The 20762-nt window shown below is 45.0% G+C and overlaps 1 protein-coding gene across 2 annotated transcripts in view; it reads right to left on the bottom strand.

Moving 5' to 3' along the window:
• The window catches only part of GABRQ (gamma-aminobutyric acid type A receptor subunit theta), an 82661-nt gene that overhangs the window by 49169 nt on the left and 12730 nt on the right, over positions 1–20762 (bottom strand). For both annotated transcript variants that reach the window (XM_005514060.4, XM_005514059.4), the window contains exon 3: positions 5354–5421. In XM_005514060.4, coding sequence (XP_005514117.1) covers positions 5354–5421 — 68 coding nt within the window. The remainder of the gene's footprint in view (positions 1–5353; positions 5422–20762) is intronic.

The raw sequence follows: 20762 nt of genomic DNA, 5'->3' as shown, positions 1-20762 counted from the left end.
TACAGACAACCTGATCCACTTTGTTTTGAGTTAAAAGCCAATTTAAAATCCTTGCAGCTTATCACTGTCTAGGAACATGCTTTACATCTCTCTTGAACAGGGAAAACTTAATTGCCAAACAAGACAGAAGTTGGGAAATAGCTGACATGATGCTTCCTTCCATAACTCCCAAGAGATCCAGCACAAGTGCAGTCACTCTGACAAGTCAGTGTGACAACAGGGGACACAGGAGCAGGAGGCGATGAAGTGAAACATCGAGGTCAGGTTTGCCAAGGATCCTGCACCAAACTCCAACCTGTCTGCACTGCACACTCTTCCCCAGCAAAAAGTATTGCCAATCCCACAGATATTGTTCCTTTAAAACTTAGATTCCTGTAAACATTTCTGTTTGGAAGCTTTGTTTCTTACATTAGCCCTCTACAACAGTTCTCTTGTAACTTTTCAACTTGTCACCAGGTTTATAAAACTTTAAAGCTAGTGCTATAACAAACTGAAACAATGTTATTGCAGATGTAGGAGAGCATCTTGGGATGAATAAATTATAGGAGCCACAAAGAAATCACAAGTCTAACGGCTGGATGCTCTGAGCTGTCTACGGTGTGCAGATACACAGGAGGGAGCAGGTTTAGGGCTGCACAGATCACAGGGCAGGAAAATTAAAGCGTCATGAAGGGTAACTATCTCTTATTTCAAAGAGATACAAAACTTCTGTTTGTCTTCCTTATTGAAATAATTCATTAATGCCTGAAAGGAGTCTGAACCTTCTGGTATTGAAAAATATGCCCCCAAAGATTAACTACAGAGAGAGAAAGCTACAGTTGAAGGGATTTTCCTCTAGTCTCACCATGCAGTAAGTACAACATACCCTGAATGGGTCAGTACTCAGATGTCTGTTGAAAAGACATACAGGAATGGGGGAAGTATGGGAAGTATTCCAGCTCCCTCTGAAGCCATTGGTGCTGGTTATCATCAGAATCAGACCCACCAAAGCAAGCTGGTAGAATGAGACCAGCCAGCTGATAGAGGCTTTGGGCAGCATCCAGGCCACATACCACATGGACAGAAACCTGCGTGCTGCTCCATGCTGCCAGTGCTCTTCATTCTCCTGGGTCAGAAGGACTGCTGGCCTCCTCAGTAACTCAAGTACTGTTCAAAGAGGTCTGAACATAGCACTGTGCAAGTACCACTATACACCAACCAGCATCTATAAATACCTGCATGTTGTTCCATGCCTACTGCAATTCAATCACCTGTAACAAAATGGCATTAACCAGATAGCTTATCCATCCCTTTTCCCTTAAGGTGAACTAAGAGGTACTATCTTTCCATTCTTTGTAGATCATTTGAGCTACTGAATGTAATTATGAAAACATTCCTCCTTTCAGTCTGTCTTTAAATCCCCAACTTGCAAATTTGTACAGGATAAGAAAAGACTCCAGTTAGGCCTTTCATCTTCATGGATCAGCAGTTCCCAGAGGGTCTGCCAGTCAAACGTGCCCTTCCCAGTACCTATTTGGCCTGGCCCCTGGCATCCTTTCCCAGGCATTTCAATTGATGTCACTGATCTTGGCTCAGCAAATAATCCTTCTAATCACTGACAAGAACAGAGGCTGCAGCTCAGCGTTGCTTAGCAGGGCTAAGAGGAGTGCACAGTAATAAAGCATTATTCTAGCAAGCGAGCTTGAAAATACAGCTGACCACACACAGGCAGCAGCTGCAATCAACAAGAAGGTGCCATTTTTTTAAGATAAAGGCTGTAGTTTAGGTGTCTCATCATTGGGAGATAATTACAAAGCCAGCACTGTACCTATGAATATTCTGCATCCTTGTATGACTCCATATTCTGAGTTGTACCATGGCACCATATCTGAGCATGGCCCTCAAGGAGATGGAGATGCATCAACTTTGTATAGCAAGGCACCAGGAAATACATAACATGTATAGGCAGCTGCAAAGCATTCTGTATATCAGAGTGTCTGTGAACTTCCAACATAAGGACATGACTGTGTTGCCTTTGCAGAGAGCCCTATATCCTCCAGGACTGAAATGTCACCATATCATCATTCTGGGAATACAGTTCCCATAATCCAAATGATTTTGTGGGAGTGAAGGCAAGGAGCACTCCTGAGACCATGGGTGGAGCCATAATCCTTTACAGCCCCACATCTATCTGGACTCCTGTGGTAAACAACTTTTTAAACATGCAATGGCTAGTCCCTGACAGCACTTATTCCCCAGCATCACACAGCCAGCAAATGCCAAGAATCCCAGGTAAACTCATGCGAGAGCTGGGGGCTCACCTCAGCCTGCCCAGCCCCAGCATCAGGGCCATTGTTCCCGAAAGGATGTCTGAGGATTAATTAATTACCCTATAAGGGGTAGTAAGTAATAACACTCCTTGTGGAACAATAGAAGCTATTGGGTTGCCATGACAACCCAGCTTCACTTGTGTGCCTTTAATTTATTCATTGCACAGTCCCTTTCCTAATCACAAATGATGCCAAAAATGCCTTGTTTTTCTTGTCAGTATGCATGTCCAGAGCAGGGGTAAGACCCAACCCTTTCCCCGAGGCATCTGTCACATAGAATGATGCACATAAAATACCTTCAGCCTGGAAACTTACATCATATGAGAAATCTTCTGCTCCCTAAATGTTTGTTCTTTAAGATGATTCTGATTTTTTTGTAACCCTTTTTGAAGCTGCGTTACCATGGTGCTTAGAGATCTTGATCTTGAGTAGGTTCTCATTTTGTGCCCCATTTCCCCCTCCCTTGCCCCAATGGATGTAGGAAGGTTGGACAGGAGATTGTGTTCGTCAAGTCAAACAGAGAGCCAGGAGATATAATGAAAAGCCCAGAAGTGACATGCCTTGGCAGAATCAACAGGACCATGGCATGTACAGTGCTTGGTGCCCAGCCTGATTACAGCCATGCCACAACCATCAAAACACTCAATGTCCATCCGTGGTCCTGCCCGTATTCTGCAGGATTCAGAGCAGCATGTGAATGAAGATCCATCAGGAAACCCGCTCTTCCCTGCACCCCACAGCAATATTATTGTTGCTGTTTCTCCCCAGTCCCAATCACACACATTTGCCCCAGCCATACTGCAGCAGAAAAAAGCAAGTGTTCACTGGAGAGGGGATAGCATCACGTTCACGTGCAAGGGTTGAAAAGTGTTGCTAAGAGAATGGCCACTAGCCAGGGACACAGCATGCCTGGCCACAGCTGCTCACAACAGTCATATGACAAAGCACTTGATCAGCCTTTATGGTCCACCTCCAGCAGGAGTTTCATCCTGAACCAGTCTCTGCAGTGCCCATTTATCTTCTCAGGTCTACAGAGAAAGATCAGGGAAGTTGTTACAGGTAAACTGTGAACCAAATCCCTCATGCCATCCCAGTTATGCTTGTGCAAGCTGGGGTCTTATGCTCCAGGTCCAGTCCCCAAATTGTTCATGCTGTCTCTAGCAAAAAGGATGACAGCTGGTTCACCACACAGAAAATTTCAGGTCCGAGTTGAGACTGGGGGAGGAGGTGACTCAAAACTGAGTTCTGCCCTGACAGGCAAGATAGATGGAACTAGATTAAGCCATCTGGCTCTTCTAAGTTGAGTCTAAACTCAAGCACAGCTGCCCAATGCAATGGGGATGTAGGTCTCTACCTGAATTTCTGACTGTACACACTGTCCAGTGTCCCTGTTACTAGACTGAGGTGTAATATGCCATGCAGATAATTATGGTAATGGTGGGATGATAACAGAGTCCACAAAAGAAACTCTTCCATGTGAGAGGCTGAAGGTTCATGGCTGTCCCTTTACCCTGGGTCATATCAACATATGCATTCAGGATTTTCAAGCAGTTTAGAAAACAAAACTAGTTAGATTGTCTCACCTCACCTTCCCTTATCTCCCCCATGAAATGACAGAATAGCTGGTGGGCCAGAGAAACTGGGCAGAAGAGTCCAGGAGCAGATAAAATAGGACAGGAGCATCGGGAGATCAAGGTTTTAATTGACTTAAACAGCAAGAACTCTAAACTGGCCTAGGGTTCTCCTGCATGGGTCAGGAAGTGAGGAACGGGACAGCTGCTGGCAGGAGGTCCCCACCAGCTTTCCACTCCACTCATGCTCTTGGAAAGCAGAGGATTTTGGAGGAAAAGTCTCTGGGCAGGAGAGAGGAAGGCAAGAATAGGCAATGATTGGCACAGTCCATGCCCTCTGCTGGGTGCCAAGGGCCTCTGAGAGAGAATGCACAAGCCTGGATGTGACCAACATAATTAATAAATTTCACCCCAAACCATTGCTAGCTGAACAGATAATTTTTTTCTTCTCAGTGGTACAAAAAACTCCAGTTTTTCCGTGCCACCCAGACCTCCATTAGGTGCATCCCTTTCCAGTACAGATCTCCAAAGAAATGCCAAATTACCACCAGCAAACATGAAAAACCACTGACTGTTTTTCAACTTGGCAGGCACAGGCTGACTGTAAAGCCACCACTGCCTTTGTGTCAGCTGAAAAATACAATTCACATCTAATTTTTTAAGGCATAAGCATTAATGGCTCAAAGAGGCGGCTGTGCAACCAGCACAGAAATATAAGGGATGAGACTCTGGAGCTCCAGAAATACCAGCAGAGGTCCTCCATCCACATTTTCACAGATGACACCAGGGATATTTCAGTGTGCTAGTACAGACGCTCACTAACCCTACTAGAATTTACCCCACATTAGGAAGTGAACTACAATCTTTCACATGACCAGCCTCATCAGAGGCGCCACCAGCAGGGGTAGGTGGCTACCACTGAGGTCCCACATCCCAGTCCCATCTTGCAAGTGTTGTTTTAAGTGAGTTTAGGACTGTTTCAGCCTGGGGCTGAGGCTGTGGGGACAAGCGACAGGCATTCCCAGTGACACAGGCTGCTGAACAGGTGGAAGAAGCAAGGCTCAAACTAAAACCAGTATGCCGAGAAAGAAACTCAGGAAAAAAAACCAAAAACCTCATTTCTTGTGGCACGCTGTTTTTATTTTTCACCACCCTACACGTGGAGAAGCCATCCTTGAATTCATTATGCTTTAGTGAGGAAGAATTCTGTTTTAAATACAAGTTCCCATCAGCCCTCAACATTCTGTGTCCAAAGCAGCAGTAAAGAATACTTCTTCAGTACCAGACAAGTGTTACTCTGCCTCCAACAACTTCCCAGCTGCAGAGAAGATCTATTGTAGAAGGTAAAGGTAAAAGTACACCCTGAGATCTTGGGTGGCTCCAAGGATTTATTGTCTTAGAAGTACATCTCAACAAGAAAATAGAAGAACAGTTTATTAGGGTTTGGTTTTTTTTTTTTCTTTCCAGACTTACCATGTTGACTTCAGAAATCTGGTCAATGCTGGAGATATGGATGCTCATTCCCACTGTGACAGGGTTACCTGAAAGACAAATGAACTGGATTAGGACCATATTCAAGCCCTTCTCCCCTATCTGCTATTAAAGAATTGCCTAGAAATGCATGGATACGATTTGAAGCAGCTTCACATTCCCCAAGTATCAAAGATTCCCAAGTCACACATGCTCAACTGATCAGAGTAGATTTCTCTAACTCCCAGCCTTACAGACTCACCCCTAGGAGTAGTGCAGCCTAATCTTGCTTCTTAAATTCCTGGAAGTTAATTACTCCCTAGTTATACAATTACCTCTGACTTTTTTTTTCCAAAAAATGCCTTCAGATACCACCAGTAGACTCCCAGTGGGCTTGCATAAGGTGTTACTGATTGACCACACAAAGAATATAGCAATAAAGCCCGTGCAACACATGGTCAGGAAAGAGACTCCAGCTCACTCCCCTATTACTCTGTCAGCTCTAAGTGCTCAGCCTAAAAACCCCAAGTGAGTTTTAATACCCATGATACCAGACAAGTACAGGAATCAGATCTATGACGTGAGAAAGCAGCATTTGCATAGTGGCTTTTTAGAGCAAAGCAGCACTTGGATTAGAGAACAGATTCCTCCTCTTACCATGGGCATCAGGGCACATGTCACCATGCATTTTCTTGCCTGCAGCCACAGAATTGTGGTAGATATCTCAACACAGGTTTGCTGGGAAACTCAGATATTCCCTTACCCAGTGACCGAGCCACCCTCACACCTCTGTAAGTGCCACTGTGGCATGCAAGATGAGCTTGTGAAAAAACACAGTCACAGCCAGACCTATTGCCCTCTCTTGCCCAAGTGCAGCAAGAGCTGTATTAGCACTTCCCACAAACCTGTGGAGTCAAGGCAGAAACCAGACATTTCAGACAATTCTTCCAAATGCGTAGTCATCCCAGCTAGATCCAGACTCACACCCAGTTCTACTTAAACCCCTCCAACTAGCAGCTCCCACAGTCAGGCGACAGGTCAGCCCTTTCAGTGGGATTTAAACCACACAAAACCATTTGCAGAGATACACATATCCACTACCAAAACCAGCAAAAAACCTCTTGTAGCTTGATATCACGTTTCTGAATGCTACCCCTCTCCTGTCATCCCCACAGTCAGAGCCCAAACCCACCACCAGCAAAGCCTCTTCTCTCACACATGCAAGGTGGAAAACAATTCCTTGCAATGCAGTACTAGAATGGGAAAGGCAAGCAGTTATGTCACTCAAGGTATTAACCCTTCCACGGACTCATTAACAGATCTAAGGGCTGAAATATTTACAGATAATCATGAAATGGCTTATAAAGTAATTAGGAGATTGGGGGAGAGGGGAGAACCACACAACTGGAAATGAAGTGATTTTTTAATTATGTGTTACAAGAAGCAGGGAAGTAGTGTCATTAGGGCTGCCTTGTGATTGGGTGTACTGTTAACCAAGACCCTCTACTGCAAATTAAGCAGCATTATCCTTTAATGGAATATGAACAACACTGAAAACATTAGAATCAACAACTGTAATTAGGCCCTGCTATGCAAATCTCCTTAAAGAGGCAGCGCTCTTCTCCAGCACCCCAGCTCACTGTCAAGGGTACCAGAGGCAGGGGTGCTCAAGAGACTTTGTAGAGCCTCTGAAAATCCCTACATGGGCACACTCTCAGCCAGATCTTTGCTGTACTGCTATGTTCTTCTTTCAGAAGGGAAACAAGTGGGAAAATAACCAAGAGAGCCAATTTGCCTGCATCCTCCCTTGCGCCAGAGACTGACAGTGGCACAGCAAAGCTTTTAAGGAAGCCTCACTTTGTTAGTTTGCCTTTTTTTTTTTCCCCTCTGATATTAGGGCCTTGTGACAGAAGCCATAGCAAAAGGAGGAAGTCGCCACTGCCCTGAGATTCTTACAGACTACTTGGTTACAGGAGGAAAGACGGAGCCATGCATAGGGCTGCAGCAGGGCTGGGGACAAGCCAGCTCCTGACTCCTGAGCCTTTCCGCCATGCAGCGCTGTTCCCTCCAAGAGCTGTCCTACTGTCTGCTTTGCTTCCCGTCTGTCACTATCAGTACTTGTGTCACTGTGGTTATGCATCCTCTCCATCAGCGCAAAAAGTGGTTCTTTCCCCCACTGCTGTGTAGGAAACCCACTGAAACCAGCGGGATGGGTGGTTAGAACACAGGAGCACTGACAGTGGTGATACACAGTTATTTGACAAATACAGAGTCTATCCAACCTATCTGTCTAGACATTTGTGCTGTGTTCATCACCATGGTATCTGAGCGCCTGAGGTCATGCAGTGACTCAGTGTCAGAGCCATGGATCAGATCCAGACCTCCTGACTCCCAGCTCCAAGATGAATGCTGTGGTGGAGGTCTGCCACGTTACTCCCCATCAGCTTGGGCTCAGCTGTACCCTGCTTTCATCCACTGTCAGCAATGTTCCTCTTGGCCGTTCTTGGCATCATCAAGACCTCCACATCCATCTATCACAGGCAAGTGTGAGGCTCCACTGCCTGCTTGCAACCCCTGGGGTGTATGGCCATCAACTCACAGACAGAAGCACGTGATCATCACAGGAACACTCCAAAGGTGAAGAAATGAGAAGTCTTACCTTTACTAGACCTACTCTCAGCTTGATCACAGGGAAGCTGCTTCACCTTCCCCATGCCTGTTGTGAAGACTGGCTCACAGCCTCCTCAGGACAGGGATGAAGAGCATGTCTGTCTACAACTGCCTGAAAGGAGGTTGTAGCATGGAGGGTGTTGGTCTCTTCTCCCGAGTAGCAAGTGACAGAACTAGAGGAAATGGCCTCAAATCGCACCAGGGGAGGTTTAGGTTGAATATTAGGAAATAATTCTTCATGGAAAAGGTTGTCAAGCACTGGAACAGGCTGCCCAGGGAAGTGATGGAGTCACCATCCCTGGAGGGGTTTAAAAGGTGTTTAGACAAGGTTCTCATGGACATGGTTTAGTGCTGGAGTTAGTCAGGTTATGGCTGGACTTGAAGATCCTGAGGGTCTCTTCCAACCAAAATGATTCCATGTACACAGTCAACAGAACAAGCATGCCTTGTCTCTTACCACAGCCCAGTGAAAAACTAGACCAGCTGGTGTCAAAAATTGAGGCTGTAAGTAGTACACAAAATAAACAAAGGACATAAATTCTGCCAATGTTAATAGCTTCAGGCAAGAGGGATACAAAAGTAGGGTATTTAAAATATGGGATAGCATCATCTGTAAATTTGTCCAAAAAGGGCAGAACTCTGCATTTGTAAATCTGAGACAAGGCAAAAGAAATAAACCTGATATTAAAGATTCATGCTTTTATCTGTGCCTTGCCAATGGGTACAAAAAACTAGACCTTCTCCCTCTGAAGAAAAACCTTATGCCTTGAAAAGTTTTGTAGGCAAGATCACAAGGGTGAGAAATTCTGCCACTTTCACCAGTGAACAGCACTCTCACACATCCTTATTTCTCACCACCACTGGAGACATCACCAGCATTTTGTCCCAAAAGTAGTTTGCCTGTGAAAAATGTACTTGGGAAGTTGGAAGGGAAGCAGACAAAAGAGTTATAAAAAACCCTGTCCTTCTTCTGCAAGTGATACTTGTCAAATATAAAAACAGTCAAGGTAGAGAACAAGTTGTGCTAATCTGCAATATTTTCCCAGCAACCAGTTATTACTTTCACATTTTATCATATTTAAAAGCCCCAGAATCTAGAGTAGTTTTGCTACAGAAGTAATTCCTGTGGCACGACTGAGGAGGAAAGGTCATGTTTCCAAGCCTGTATCTGCCTGCACTACAGGCAGAGGTGATGGCAGCCTGGATCAGAACATCCTTCCAGATCTCAGCCTGCAGAGACCAGCAAAGACAACAGCACAAAATTCAGAGTAATAGATCTCCAGACAGTGGATGTTTACTTGGGCAACTGCCCTGTACTAAGGTCCAAGCTGCCTTCTTTTCACTCCTACCCAAGAAAGTTACACTAGAACAAACTTGGACTTCCATGCCATCTGATCTCCAACTGCAATACAGACACAGACAAAAAGACTGACAAACAGCATGCAGACAAACAGAGCTTATTTCATCATCCACTGAAGCCATGCCATTTTCATGAACTACAACCAATGCTTTGAGGAGTCTGGTTCACGCATTGCTGACCACATGAACTTGGCAATGCTGGCAGAACCAAGGCTTGCAGTCACTATGGGACTGGCATCAGCCTCAAACATACCCTTCAGCCCAAACTACAGGAGCAAAGGCACTAACAGGGATCCTGGGAGGTTGCTAAGCTCATATCTTTCATGGAAGCAGACAAAAGTTTCTTCAAACTACCAGTATCAGAAATCCCACAACTCCTTTGGACAATCTCTTCCTCCATTTCACTGCACTAAGGGCTTCTCCTAAACATCTAAACCAAACCTTCCATTCAGTGTAAATGTACTTTTGTCTCATCATTCTCCACACCACCCCCAGCCTCCAATGATAGAGAATAAATCCATCATCCTTCCCTAACAACAGCTTTTATGTACTGAGAAACCACAACATCCCCCTCCCTCCACCACCAATACAGTCCTGTCTAAATTAAATGCACCTGATTTCTTCAACCTCTCCTCAGAGGTCATGTTTTCTAAAGCTCTGACAATTAGTGCTGCTCTCCTCTGGCCTTTTGCCAACTCATCTACATCTCTATTTTGAAGCATGGTATCCAGAAACCAGACACTGAAGCAAAGATGACATGTACAGGGTTCTCATAAAATCCCAGAAGCCTCTCCAAACCCACTACACTCAAATGCTCACTTTGTGTAGGAGCTTAAAGATGTTAAAGGGGCAGTCTAGCTCTTGCCATTAGTGCATCAGCATGCGGGATGAGGGAGTACAGCACTGTCTCTTTTGGACAAGACGAAAGATTGATTATTCAAGACAGCTTTGTGCATGAGCCCCAGCATTCCCTGCTTGCACCCTGCCTGTGGCATCACCAGTCTCTGAGATCCCTGCAGTAGCAGGAAAGCTGATTTAAGGTCTCCTGCTGTGTAAACGAAGCCAACCAGAACAATTTAGAGGCTTCAGCCACTAAATCTACATATAGAACAGGTCTGTGCCTTACCCTGCAATGGTAAATACCCACAGACATAAAACTCCATCCATGGAAAACCTGGCTCTTCATCCCCAGCTCTCCAGAAGCCAGAGGACAGCAGTGGCACCAGAGCCCAGAAACAGCAAGATCCAGACAAGATTTCCCTGCACTGGCTGAGAGAAGAGTTTCTGCAAATGCAGGGTGATACAGGCAGGCGTGAAGGAGGCAAAGTTGGCTGATACATGTAGGTACAGGATTGCAGCGCCTGCATTTTCAATGATTCCCACACCAAATAGGATCAGCAGTTCGGATGTTCTCAAGCTTGCCAAAGGCAGGATCAGCACACAGAATGTCATTCCACTCCCAGGACGTTTTCTTTCAGTGTTATCCCCACTTTCCTGAACAGGGGAGAACTGTTCAGTATCTGCTTGTTATTCATGTATAAAATGGTTTGTCCAAACTGCTCCCTCTGCTTTGTTCACAGTGTTGAACCTCAGGGCACCCTGGCTTTATGTTTACAGCTTAAAACCACAACCACGTCACTGCTACGTGCAGCAGTGAGTTGGTTATAAAAGGGTTGAAAGACATGGTTCCTTAGGAGGCAAGAGCTCCCAGGTACAGAGGGCAGCACATTCAGCACACGGCTTGTCACTAGCTGAGTTGCTGCTATGTGGATGCAACCATACAATCTCTTAAGAAATCCCACTCTATCCCTTCTAAAACAGATACCCTTGAATAATTTTCAGCTGATGGAATAATTAGTCCTGGGCTATAGTTTTTTAAACCCTCCCAAAAGATAACTCAGAGACTCAGGTTGACTGTGGAAGAGCCTGTACCTACACCCCAGGACAGGGAGAATGGAAATGCTCCTGGGTTTTCACCATAGAGGAGGATTGTAAGAGGAGTTCACAAGTTGCTGTGTGCAAGGCATGAACTGGACTCCTCAAAGCATTGGTTGTAGTTCATAAAAATGGTGTGGCTTCAGTGGATGATAAGGTAAGCTCAAGATTTCAGTCTTGAGATTTGTAAGCTGCACTCACAGATCTCAATAAGGAGGCTCTGCTACAGTAGTTAATAGGAGAATTGCCCAGGAGGCAGTTAACCAATGCTAATTTTCCTATTCCTTTCCTGTTCTTAGCTTAGATACAGCAGCAGGCACAAACTAAGTAAGTGTTAACGTTTCTTGAGCAGCATGAGAAGTTTCATAAAAGCAGAAATGTTTTGGAAACCACTTTTACCCAGCATTTCTGATTTAGTCATACCTAGAAGTGTTGACTTCAGCAGGGTCTCTTAAGAAACTCCTTAATTTTTTTCAACTAAATCTAGGTTTTAATACCCATTAAAGAATCTCCAACCATTTTCCCATTTGTTTTTTACTCTTATTTCCATGACCTCTCCCCCACCCACAACTGATGCTGGTACTAAGCTTGTCAGGCTCAGCACAACAGCCAGGAGCATCAAACACATTGAGAGGCTGATATCTAAGCTCTTCACCTCCTCTTAGCAGGTCACTCCATGACATCTGTTGGATTTAAAAGAGCAAAGCATACCATGACTTTATGCTCTTGACCACCATTATACATTACCAGAAAGAGAGATGGTCTCACAGGAAGTCTGCAAATATGATATCACCTTCTTATGGTGATGAACGGAAAAATATGAGAGACTTGCTGTTGCTGAGGAATCTCCTCCACGTGAAACAAGCATCATATTTTGGAGCTGAAAGACAGGGCTTGGGTCTTCAGAATATCTGGGGCTGTCAATGCCAGCTTTTAATATTTCCTGATGGATTCATCGTGCTGCAGGGGCAGGAGGGGTATCTACCATCACTAATTCTCATGGAGATTGCATCTGGTCTCCAAGTAGGTCTGGCAGAAAACATTTTCTTTTTTGCCTGACAGGCTTCTTGCATTTTGCCATACTACTTTAGGGAGTGTTTGGCTCTTTTTAAGCCACTAAGCAAGTGCACATAACAAGATTGTTCCTAACCTTGCTAGGCTTTCCATCCATCCATCCACCTCAGACCAGACAGGATCACCCTGTGCAAGGAAGAAAATGAGGATGTCCAGCTTGTACCACTCTGCTCTCCTGGCAGCCTGGCTTTTTGCCTCATCCAGTTAGATGACTGAGTGTGCACTATTCATTAAAGAACAAAGAATACTAGGGAATTTCCAAGAGAAATCAAAGGTTAGAGCAAGCTCTCACCAAGATAGTGATATCAAGGACAGCACACGTGTTTGATGGAGCATCTAAGGGAAGGTACAACCATAGCATAGCTCTTGAGCAGACTTTTGGAGTATCAGAAGAATGAACAAATTAAGGGCTTCAGTAAGAGACAGGCTTTCCTCTAAGCAAGCAACGAAGCAAATTCTTCAGCAAGAATCCAAGAGACATAGCACTTGTCAAGCAGGTGAAACTGACCACTCAAATCCTACTATCCCGTGATGCTCTTTGCAAATATAACATGGGTTAACCTTGATGATGGCAGCCACCTTTCAAGCATGTTGTCAAATGAAGCTGTCCCTGTAGATCTGAATAGACACAGAGTGTTTTCTCACGCAGGCTGTGCCTGCTTGTGAGCCAGTGCTGAGGGATTCTTTTGGAGGAACAATGCTTTCCCAAAACGGATGTAGCACTCGTTCTGTGACTATTCTAGGGAAAGAAGAGAGCTAAGGAGCACAATCTGTGAGGCACAGTGGATTACCTAATCTATCTCATGGGTGTTTTTAATGGATTAGTAGGTTTTAGAGTGGGATATTGCAAATATCCCGTAGAAATTTAGAAGTGAGAGAGATCAACTAACTGCAAAAAAAAAAAAAAGTGTAAAGATTGTCCCAGAGGCATTGAAAGATTACAGAGGAAGCTAAATTAGGGTTGATTTTGAAAGATGTTGGTAGACAGCTACCCAAGCTGAATAAAAACAAGGTCTCAAATGTACAGGCTTAAAAATGGAACAAGAGAGTGGACACCAACCCTTACAGCATCTGAAGTACTGGTGGACTCAGTTCAGCAAAGCACCTGTACACACACTCAGGCCTTTCAGCATCAAGAAAAATCACTGGCTACTCAGAATACCTTCTGTTCTTGGAAGAGACCTAGGTCAATATTTAGGAGACAGGTTTTTAAAGCTGTTTCATCCTCAGTGATGAAGACAGTCTTCCAAAACCTTCTGTATGCATATCTTTTGCCCAGGTGACACACACTTGGGTAAGGTTACAGCAAAGTGAAGGGAAAACACATTCCTAGCTTTGTCAAACTGCATATTTTCTCTCATTTACAGACATATGCAACTGCATCACCTTACCAGACCTGATCCTTATGTACCTGGCACCACCAATGGGTCCCAAACAATCAGCTCTTTAAGAGTAACTTTACGAAGAGCACCAATTCCCAAGTACCATCCATCCCTTGAAGTACACAGCACTCAGGTCAGACCACAGACAGTTTACTTTGCAGGGCTGCCACAGCCAACAGTTTCTTTATCAGAGCAGGGTGTATTTAGCAGGCAATCCAGATCAGACAATCACGAGATGAAGGCAATGCCCTGACCTCCCAATACACTGTTCTGCTGGAGCAAGGATTGGTCACCTGCCCTCCCCTTCCAGGGATGTTCCTTCAGGGCACTGACAAAGCCCTGGGGCATTGCTGTCTGCAGGGCACACACTTTGTGCTTTGCTTTTTCACCCCTCTCTGCAGGGCCGGGCACTATGAAACGTTGCATTTCCCTGCAGTTACACTGAGATAATCCTGGGAAAAGCAGAGACACTGAGCACCCCAGATCCCTTCAGCCAGCTCTCCACCAAGAGTAGTAGCATGAAGGTAACAAGGCTTCCCAAGCAAGGGTGTATTGTGGACTGACAGCAGATCAACACAAGCCAGGCTTTTCTTTCCCCAGCAGCAGTATGAAGCATCAGAGTTGCACTGATCAGCCACCCCCACATTTCTCTACCTGAGAAGACTTCCCACCTACCTCTGTCAGGATCCTGGCAGGCAAGTGCGTCTCCCATGAGGGTCCTGCCGTGGGGCACAGTTCTGCCTACCTGCCTGGGAAGCTGTGGGGGACTCAGGAGTTGTCCAGCCTTTTTGTCTTTACACAGGCCCTCAAAGCTCACACTTGTTCCACCTCCTCACAGTCAGCCTGGGCACTTTTCTACAGTTCAAGAGCCACCACTCCCCCAGCTCGGGCAGGCTCAAAAGCCTTTGGCACCCTGCTGTTCCTCATTTCCTAGCCCACCCACTGTTATCCTGCTTTTTAAGAGGATAGATCTTCAGAAAGGATTGCACACACACACTAAGTACTTTGAAACCCCTAGGTAAATGTGCAAAAGAGAGAAGGGTAGTTAATCACATACCTACAACCTTCTACCAGAGCACACTCACCACAAGCCTCAGCACAGGCAGCTGCCCTGTCCTGCCTCATCTCCAGCTCACCAGGTTACCTTCAGAACAGACACACTGCCAGGGCTCTTTCACAGCCTGGAAAAGATTATTTACAACCCAAAACACTGGATACCTGCACAAGCTCCAGCGCTACAAGGCCCACAAATGCACATAGATTTTTTTCAAGCAGGATTAGAACTGAATCACTAGTGCTGGGGCCCCCATAGCACCGTGACACTCCTTGCAACAGCCCAGGTGATAATAGTGCAGCAAACCACCTGCAGAAATCACAGCACCATCTTCCCACCACAGACAAACAACTCCTAAAGACAGGGGTGGTGCTATATGTGGGACATCCCACCTCACTTCATCCCATCCCAGCATTCACTGGGGACTGACACAAGATCCAACCACCCAGCTCATTCCTTCCCTCCCTCCACAAGACCCACCATCCCCCTCAGGTGAGGCTGCCAGAGTGGCACACACCTGAGGCCATTTAGCAATTTTTCCTGCATACCAGTGGCAGCTGTGGAAATTTCTCCCATGTTGCCCATCAGTCTGTCTCACTTCCCATCTGCCCACCCAGGGCACAAAGGTTCTGACCCATCTTTTCAGTACTGGACTCTCCTGGCACATTACCAATAAATGTCTGCTATACAGAGGAACCTCTCTCTTATGTGCACTGGAAATATCATCCCCCAAACAACTGCAGCATGGCCTGTGCTTGAATATGTGACCTGTCTAGGAAAACACTCTCACCCATTACCAAATCCTGAGCCATCTAATCCCCTTAGCTGAAAATGAGCTGAATCAAATTAATTTAAGTGGGTTAACACAAGCTTCTCTGTTCATATCAAATCCATTACTTCATTTTGGAAGTATTTGTAGCAACAACAAAATATCTGGACTTGTCATTTTTATCAAAGGGACAACAAGAAGGTGTTTTCTTTCTGTTTGCCCTGTTTCCAATTTTTAATGAGTTAGTCACACCTCATCGCTGTTTATGGGCTCTTGTCTTTAAACGATACCATGGCATCTAACTCCTGGATTGAATCCAGTTGGACATGCATAGCATGCAGGGAAAAAAAGAAAAGAAACAAGATGGCCAGGACAGGACATGCCCAAGTTGCACAAACATTGAAACCAGGGCTGGGACATCAGGGGACAACCCTGCTGTGGGTTGTCCCTTGTCATACTTCCATGAGAAGATATTTTGACAGTGCTGGACATGGCCCTTCATCTCTCAAGACAGTGCAAAGTAAATGGCTGGGGTGGTTGAGGGAGAGAAGGTCACTCCTTTCTGTTACTTCTGTCAAGTCCTCCATGGACACAGAGCCCTTTGGCAGTGCCCACCTTATCCTTCCCAATAGAGCCCACTAGTAGGGCTTTTGTTAATGTTGACTTCAGATGCCTTCCAGCACCACCTCCTTACACTGCTCACCTGGTCCTTCCCTTACCCTGTGAAGGGCACAAGGCCCTTTGGCTCAGCTCGGAGACAGAGCTTTAGGTCACAAGGAGCCCAAGGCTTATGCTCAGTGACAGTCAGGACAACTTACAGTGCAAGTATTGAAAAAAAGGAGTGAGTCAGGCCTGAAAATACCATGACATTCACATTAAAATCATGAGTCTGAGTTAGAAATCATGAGAAGAAAAGCACACATGCAAACAAGCCTCCCCCTTTCCAAATGTTATACATGGGATTATATGTTTTAGTCTTCTAAGTCTTTAAGTCTTCCCCGCTTCTAAGTCTCTTGGATGTGCCTTATTCAGTTTGTTCTGCTTTTTCTTTACAGTCTCCAGACAGAGAAAATCTTACAAAATTCAGTGATGACTGAGAATTGCAAGAGTTTTGCAGGAAGAAGAAAAGAATTCAAGTTTGTAAGTTGGTCACTTTCGAATGATCGACCCCTGTGCTGATGTTTCCATCTTTTCAGTAATGACTGATTTGCAAAAGCGTCCTGGAAATTCAGCAGGACAAAATTTGCCAGGTTTCCTTTTACCCTGGCACCTTTTATTAAGAGATAGAACTAACTGCCATTTGCTCACCAAAATAATTGCTTTCACTCAGGATGCATGGATGAGCGAATCTTGCAGAGCTTTTACATATATATTCATCTCCAGCAATTCATCAACATAATAATCATGCATTATTAACTTGAGTACTCATCAATTTTTTTTTCTCTAGCTTCAAATACTAGCAAGCAGCTCGTGTGCAATAGGGAAGAAAAACATGTAGGGGAACTTGTGATGGATGTTCTATTTTTGCAATTAAAGGAGAACAATAAGAAAAATTCAGCTCATAGCCTGCCCTCTCCCTCACTTCCAAAAATTTTCTACCAATCTGAGATCCTTCCACAGAGGCCAGCACGCTGGGATTTCCTGCAGACCTTCTCCCCAGCTGGAGGGGGAGCAGGTAACAATGTCCCACCAGTAAGATCCCACCCATAATCAGAGTGGCCTTCTCTTCTGGTGTGACAGCCTCAAGCTTTGCCACTTGGAATGGGGAACCCCCTTCTTTATGTTGAACTGTCCAGAACCAAGTGACGCAAGTTTCCCCCAACCTGGTGGAGTCACCTGCTGTGGATTTTCTCACTGTGGACAATGTGTAAGAGAAGAGCAAGAAGAACACCAGGAAGCTGCCTGGTAGCTGAGATGTGTTTGAAAAGATCTTCTGATCAGAAAACTCATCCTGGTTCTGTTGTGCAGCTGCCATTACAAGCCAGGGAAGAGGAAGGGGCAGTTTGGTATTCTCACATCTCAGCTGACTGACAGGCCCTGGTCCCAAATGCAAGCACAGGATGATAGACTGCCATAGGAACCAAGCAGGGCATATTGCTTCTGGGCCATTGCTCTTGTTAGGGTGAGTCTGCACAGTAGATAAATCCAACTATGGCTTTTAGTGGCTGAAATGACCCTGCAGGCTCAGAGAGCAGAGTCTTGCACTGGGACAAGGAAAGCTCTGGTGTCCACTCTTTCTGACAGCCCATGGTGACATTTACTACAGAAGCGTAAGAAGAGTGAAGGTTGGAATTCGTGCAATAACCAGGACACCCTTCCTACTTTTTCTACTACATGGCATGATTATACACAGCGAATATATTATCTGCTACGTATAATTTTTTGAACTATTCTGTCAATAATCAAATTTTCAAAATTTCATTTCTTCTGAAAAGGACAGTGATGAATGCCCTCCTGCTCCATCCACCAGAAGGGCAACTATCTGTGAACAGAATTAATGCCTTTCCTATTACTATACCCCTTCCATTTCTCTGCAGCAAGAAGTGGGCCCACCTGCCTGTTCCCTTTGGGGATTTCACAGACCAATACAGTCAAAGGAATGGTGATGGTTTGGTGACCAAGCAGTGGATGTGAGCACAGAGGGTTCTCAGGTCTGTTCTCATTGATAGCAGGAAGCAGAACTTCCTAGTGCTATTCCATGCTCTACCACAGGTTTTCTGTGTCATCCCCAACAACTTGTCCCCTCTTGGTGTTCCCTAGATATGGACCTAGCAGTGATCCATCCTCCCACAGGTAGAGGGGAAGATTTGTTAGTCAATGTTTGTACAGCACAGGAGCCTTGCTGCTATCTGTCACACAGAGCCTGCAACGCTACCTGGGAACAAATTATATCTGTGCATAATCAAAATCACATCCAGCTCAGCCCCGATTTGAGAATCCTTTTTGGCTGGTGATGATGTCCGGAGCAGAGAGAGCACAGCTTGATTTCCAGAGCCCAGGCTGAGCTGGCAGTGCTGGCAGGTAGAAATATCTTGTTTTGACTGGTAAACTGAGCAAATTTGACATGGAAACCACTGAGGGAGAATAAATATGGAACAACAAGATGTAATTTTTACAGAGGCTCTTTTCCAACTATAACTGTACTCAGAGCCCTCCCAGACTTGAACTAAGAGGTCCTGAGGTCTAGGGAGGGAAATTCAAGCTATGGTAGGTTGGGCTGAGGCTCACCCCTGTCAGAAGCATAGACATCTAGAAGTGCACAATTACTTAACAGCACTATTCCTGCAGGACTGCAAAGTGCAGGAGAAACAGGAACGGGAGGGGGGAAAGATCAGAGAAGAAAAATATATTGTAGCTCTGACACAGAACTAAGGATAAATGCCCAAACCAGAAGAATAGCCTATAGGAACTGCATAATCAATGTTCCCCAAACCAGCCTGAAATTCATACCTTGCTCAAAGCAAACAGCGATGCTCCCACAGCCTGGGAGAAAGGGTCAACTGAAAAGTCCTCTGTTTCTTTCCATTTGATGGAAACAGGATCAACCACTGGATCTTCAGAATACCTGTTTATTTGACTGATCTGTTCCTTCTATCGACCTTCACCATCCAACACTTCTCTTTCTCACATACTTGATGTGAATCCCTTTAATGGGCTTTTTGCCATCATTAAGCACATCATTTGTCTTGTCCATGTTTCTAGTCATGTTTTAACAAGTGCATGATATTTCACATGAAATATCAAGATATAAATAGACACTTAACAAGCCCCACCAAGGGCTATCCGCAAGAATGGATCTTACAGACTTCTGCACCAAATGCTGTCACTACCACTGAAGAACCATCTTATATCAGTTCAGCCTGACACTTTAGTAGCCTCCAACTTTTTTTTGCTTTGAACAAGACATAGGTGAGAAAAGTGACATGCACACACAGTCTGTCTTTCATGTAGCAGTAAAATGACAGCACATTCCTCGGCTTTTATACTTTGTGCTATGTGGGTCAAAAATATTTTTCTGCCTAACCGGGATATTGGGAGTCTTAGGAAATGAACAATGCAGATATGTAAAGCTGCTCTGATGAACAGCTCTAGGGTTGTGAGAATATATTTTGAGCAATCAAAAGGAGTTGTACTAACGGGTTTTACACTGTTTTTACATTTTGCTTTAAGTGACAGTCCCTCAAAGGCAAGTTTACTGGCAGGAATAATCTCAGAAATTGTGTTATGTAGATGTTAGTCAAGGAGAAAGATGCATCCAGGTGAGATGGCAAACATCCTCCAGACTGGCTATAAACAACAATCTACTTTCTATCAGTTAATTAATTAAGAAGCATTGAAATTACTCTACTAATCAATAACTTGAATGCATTGCATTGGGTCATAAAAAAAATCTGTGACTAAGAAAAGAGGAAAAATTTATGGAAGAAATGCTTTGTTAAAATGTTTATGACATCTTTATTTTTGAGAGATAGCTCAGAGCCCCTCGCTAGCCAGGCACACTACCCTTCACTAGACACAGTGCCCTGCTGTGGATGAGATCCAGCAGCCCTGGAAAACGTCTGCCAGGGGCCGAGCTGCAGGGAAAGGCTGCACCAGCCACGGGTGAAAAGGAAGCAGGAGGGCAACTGGATGCATTAACCGACATGGGCTTTGGCACAAACAGGAGAATCATTTCCTCCAGTTCCTGTGAATGGATCCTGGCTTAATGAATGACAGCAAGACTTCATGTCCTCCAACGGATACCAAATCCAGAAGACAATGCTTGGTACTACCAAGCACAGCTCTAGGGCAGGCACAGATTTCTGGAAAACCCAAGTCCAGCTTGACTTGCCTGAGACTCAGGGGAACTCATCTTTGTTGTTGTCTTTGTCACACCACCCAAAACTCCCTCCACTGCTCCATGCCAGAGCTTCCCAACTGAAGGAGGATAATAAGGCCACAGATGGATTCACAAACACGTTCAGCATGCAGCGAGAAGTTCGCAGGCTCTGCCACGCTGGAGGAAGGGACTGGGCTAATATTCTAAAATATTATTCCACTCAAAAAAACAAAACAAAAGAAAAACATGAGAAAACAAAATGGATGAAAGTTAGGTGGAAGGAAGCCCACTGCTAAATGGAAGTTATGGAGCCAGTTCTTAGTTAAATTGCCCACAGGATCGTTGTTCAT

This window comes from Columba livia, chromosome 12 (genome assembly GCF_036013475.1).
Source record: "Columba livia isolate bColLiv1 breed racing homer chromosome 12, bColLiv1.pat.W.v2, whole genome shotgun sequence".
Classification (NCBI taxonomy): domain Eukaryota; kingdom Metazoa; phylum Chordata; class Aves; order Columbiformes; family Columbidae; genus Columba; species Columba livia.
The sequence above is the reverse complement of the archived record's forward strand: the minus strand, read 5'-3'. Positions and strand labels throughout refer to the sequence as shown.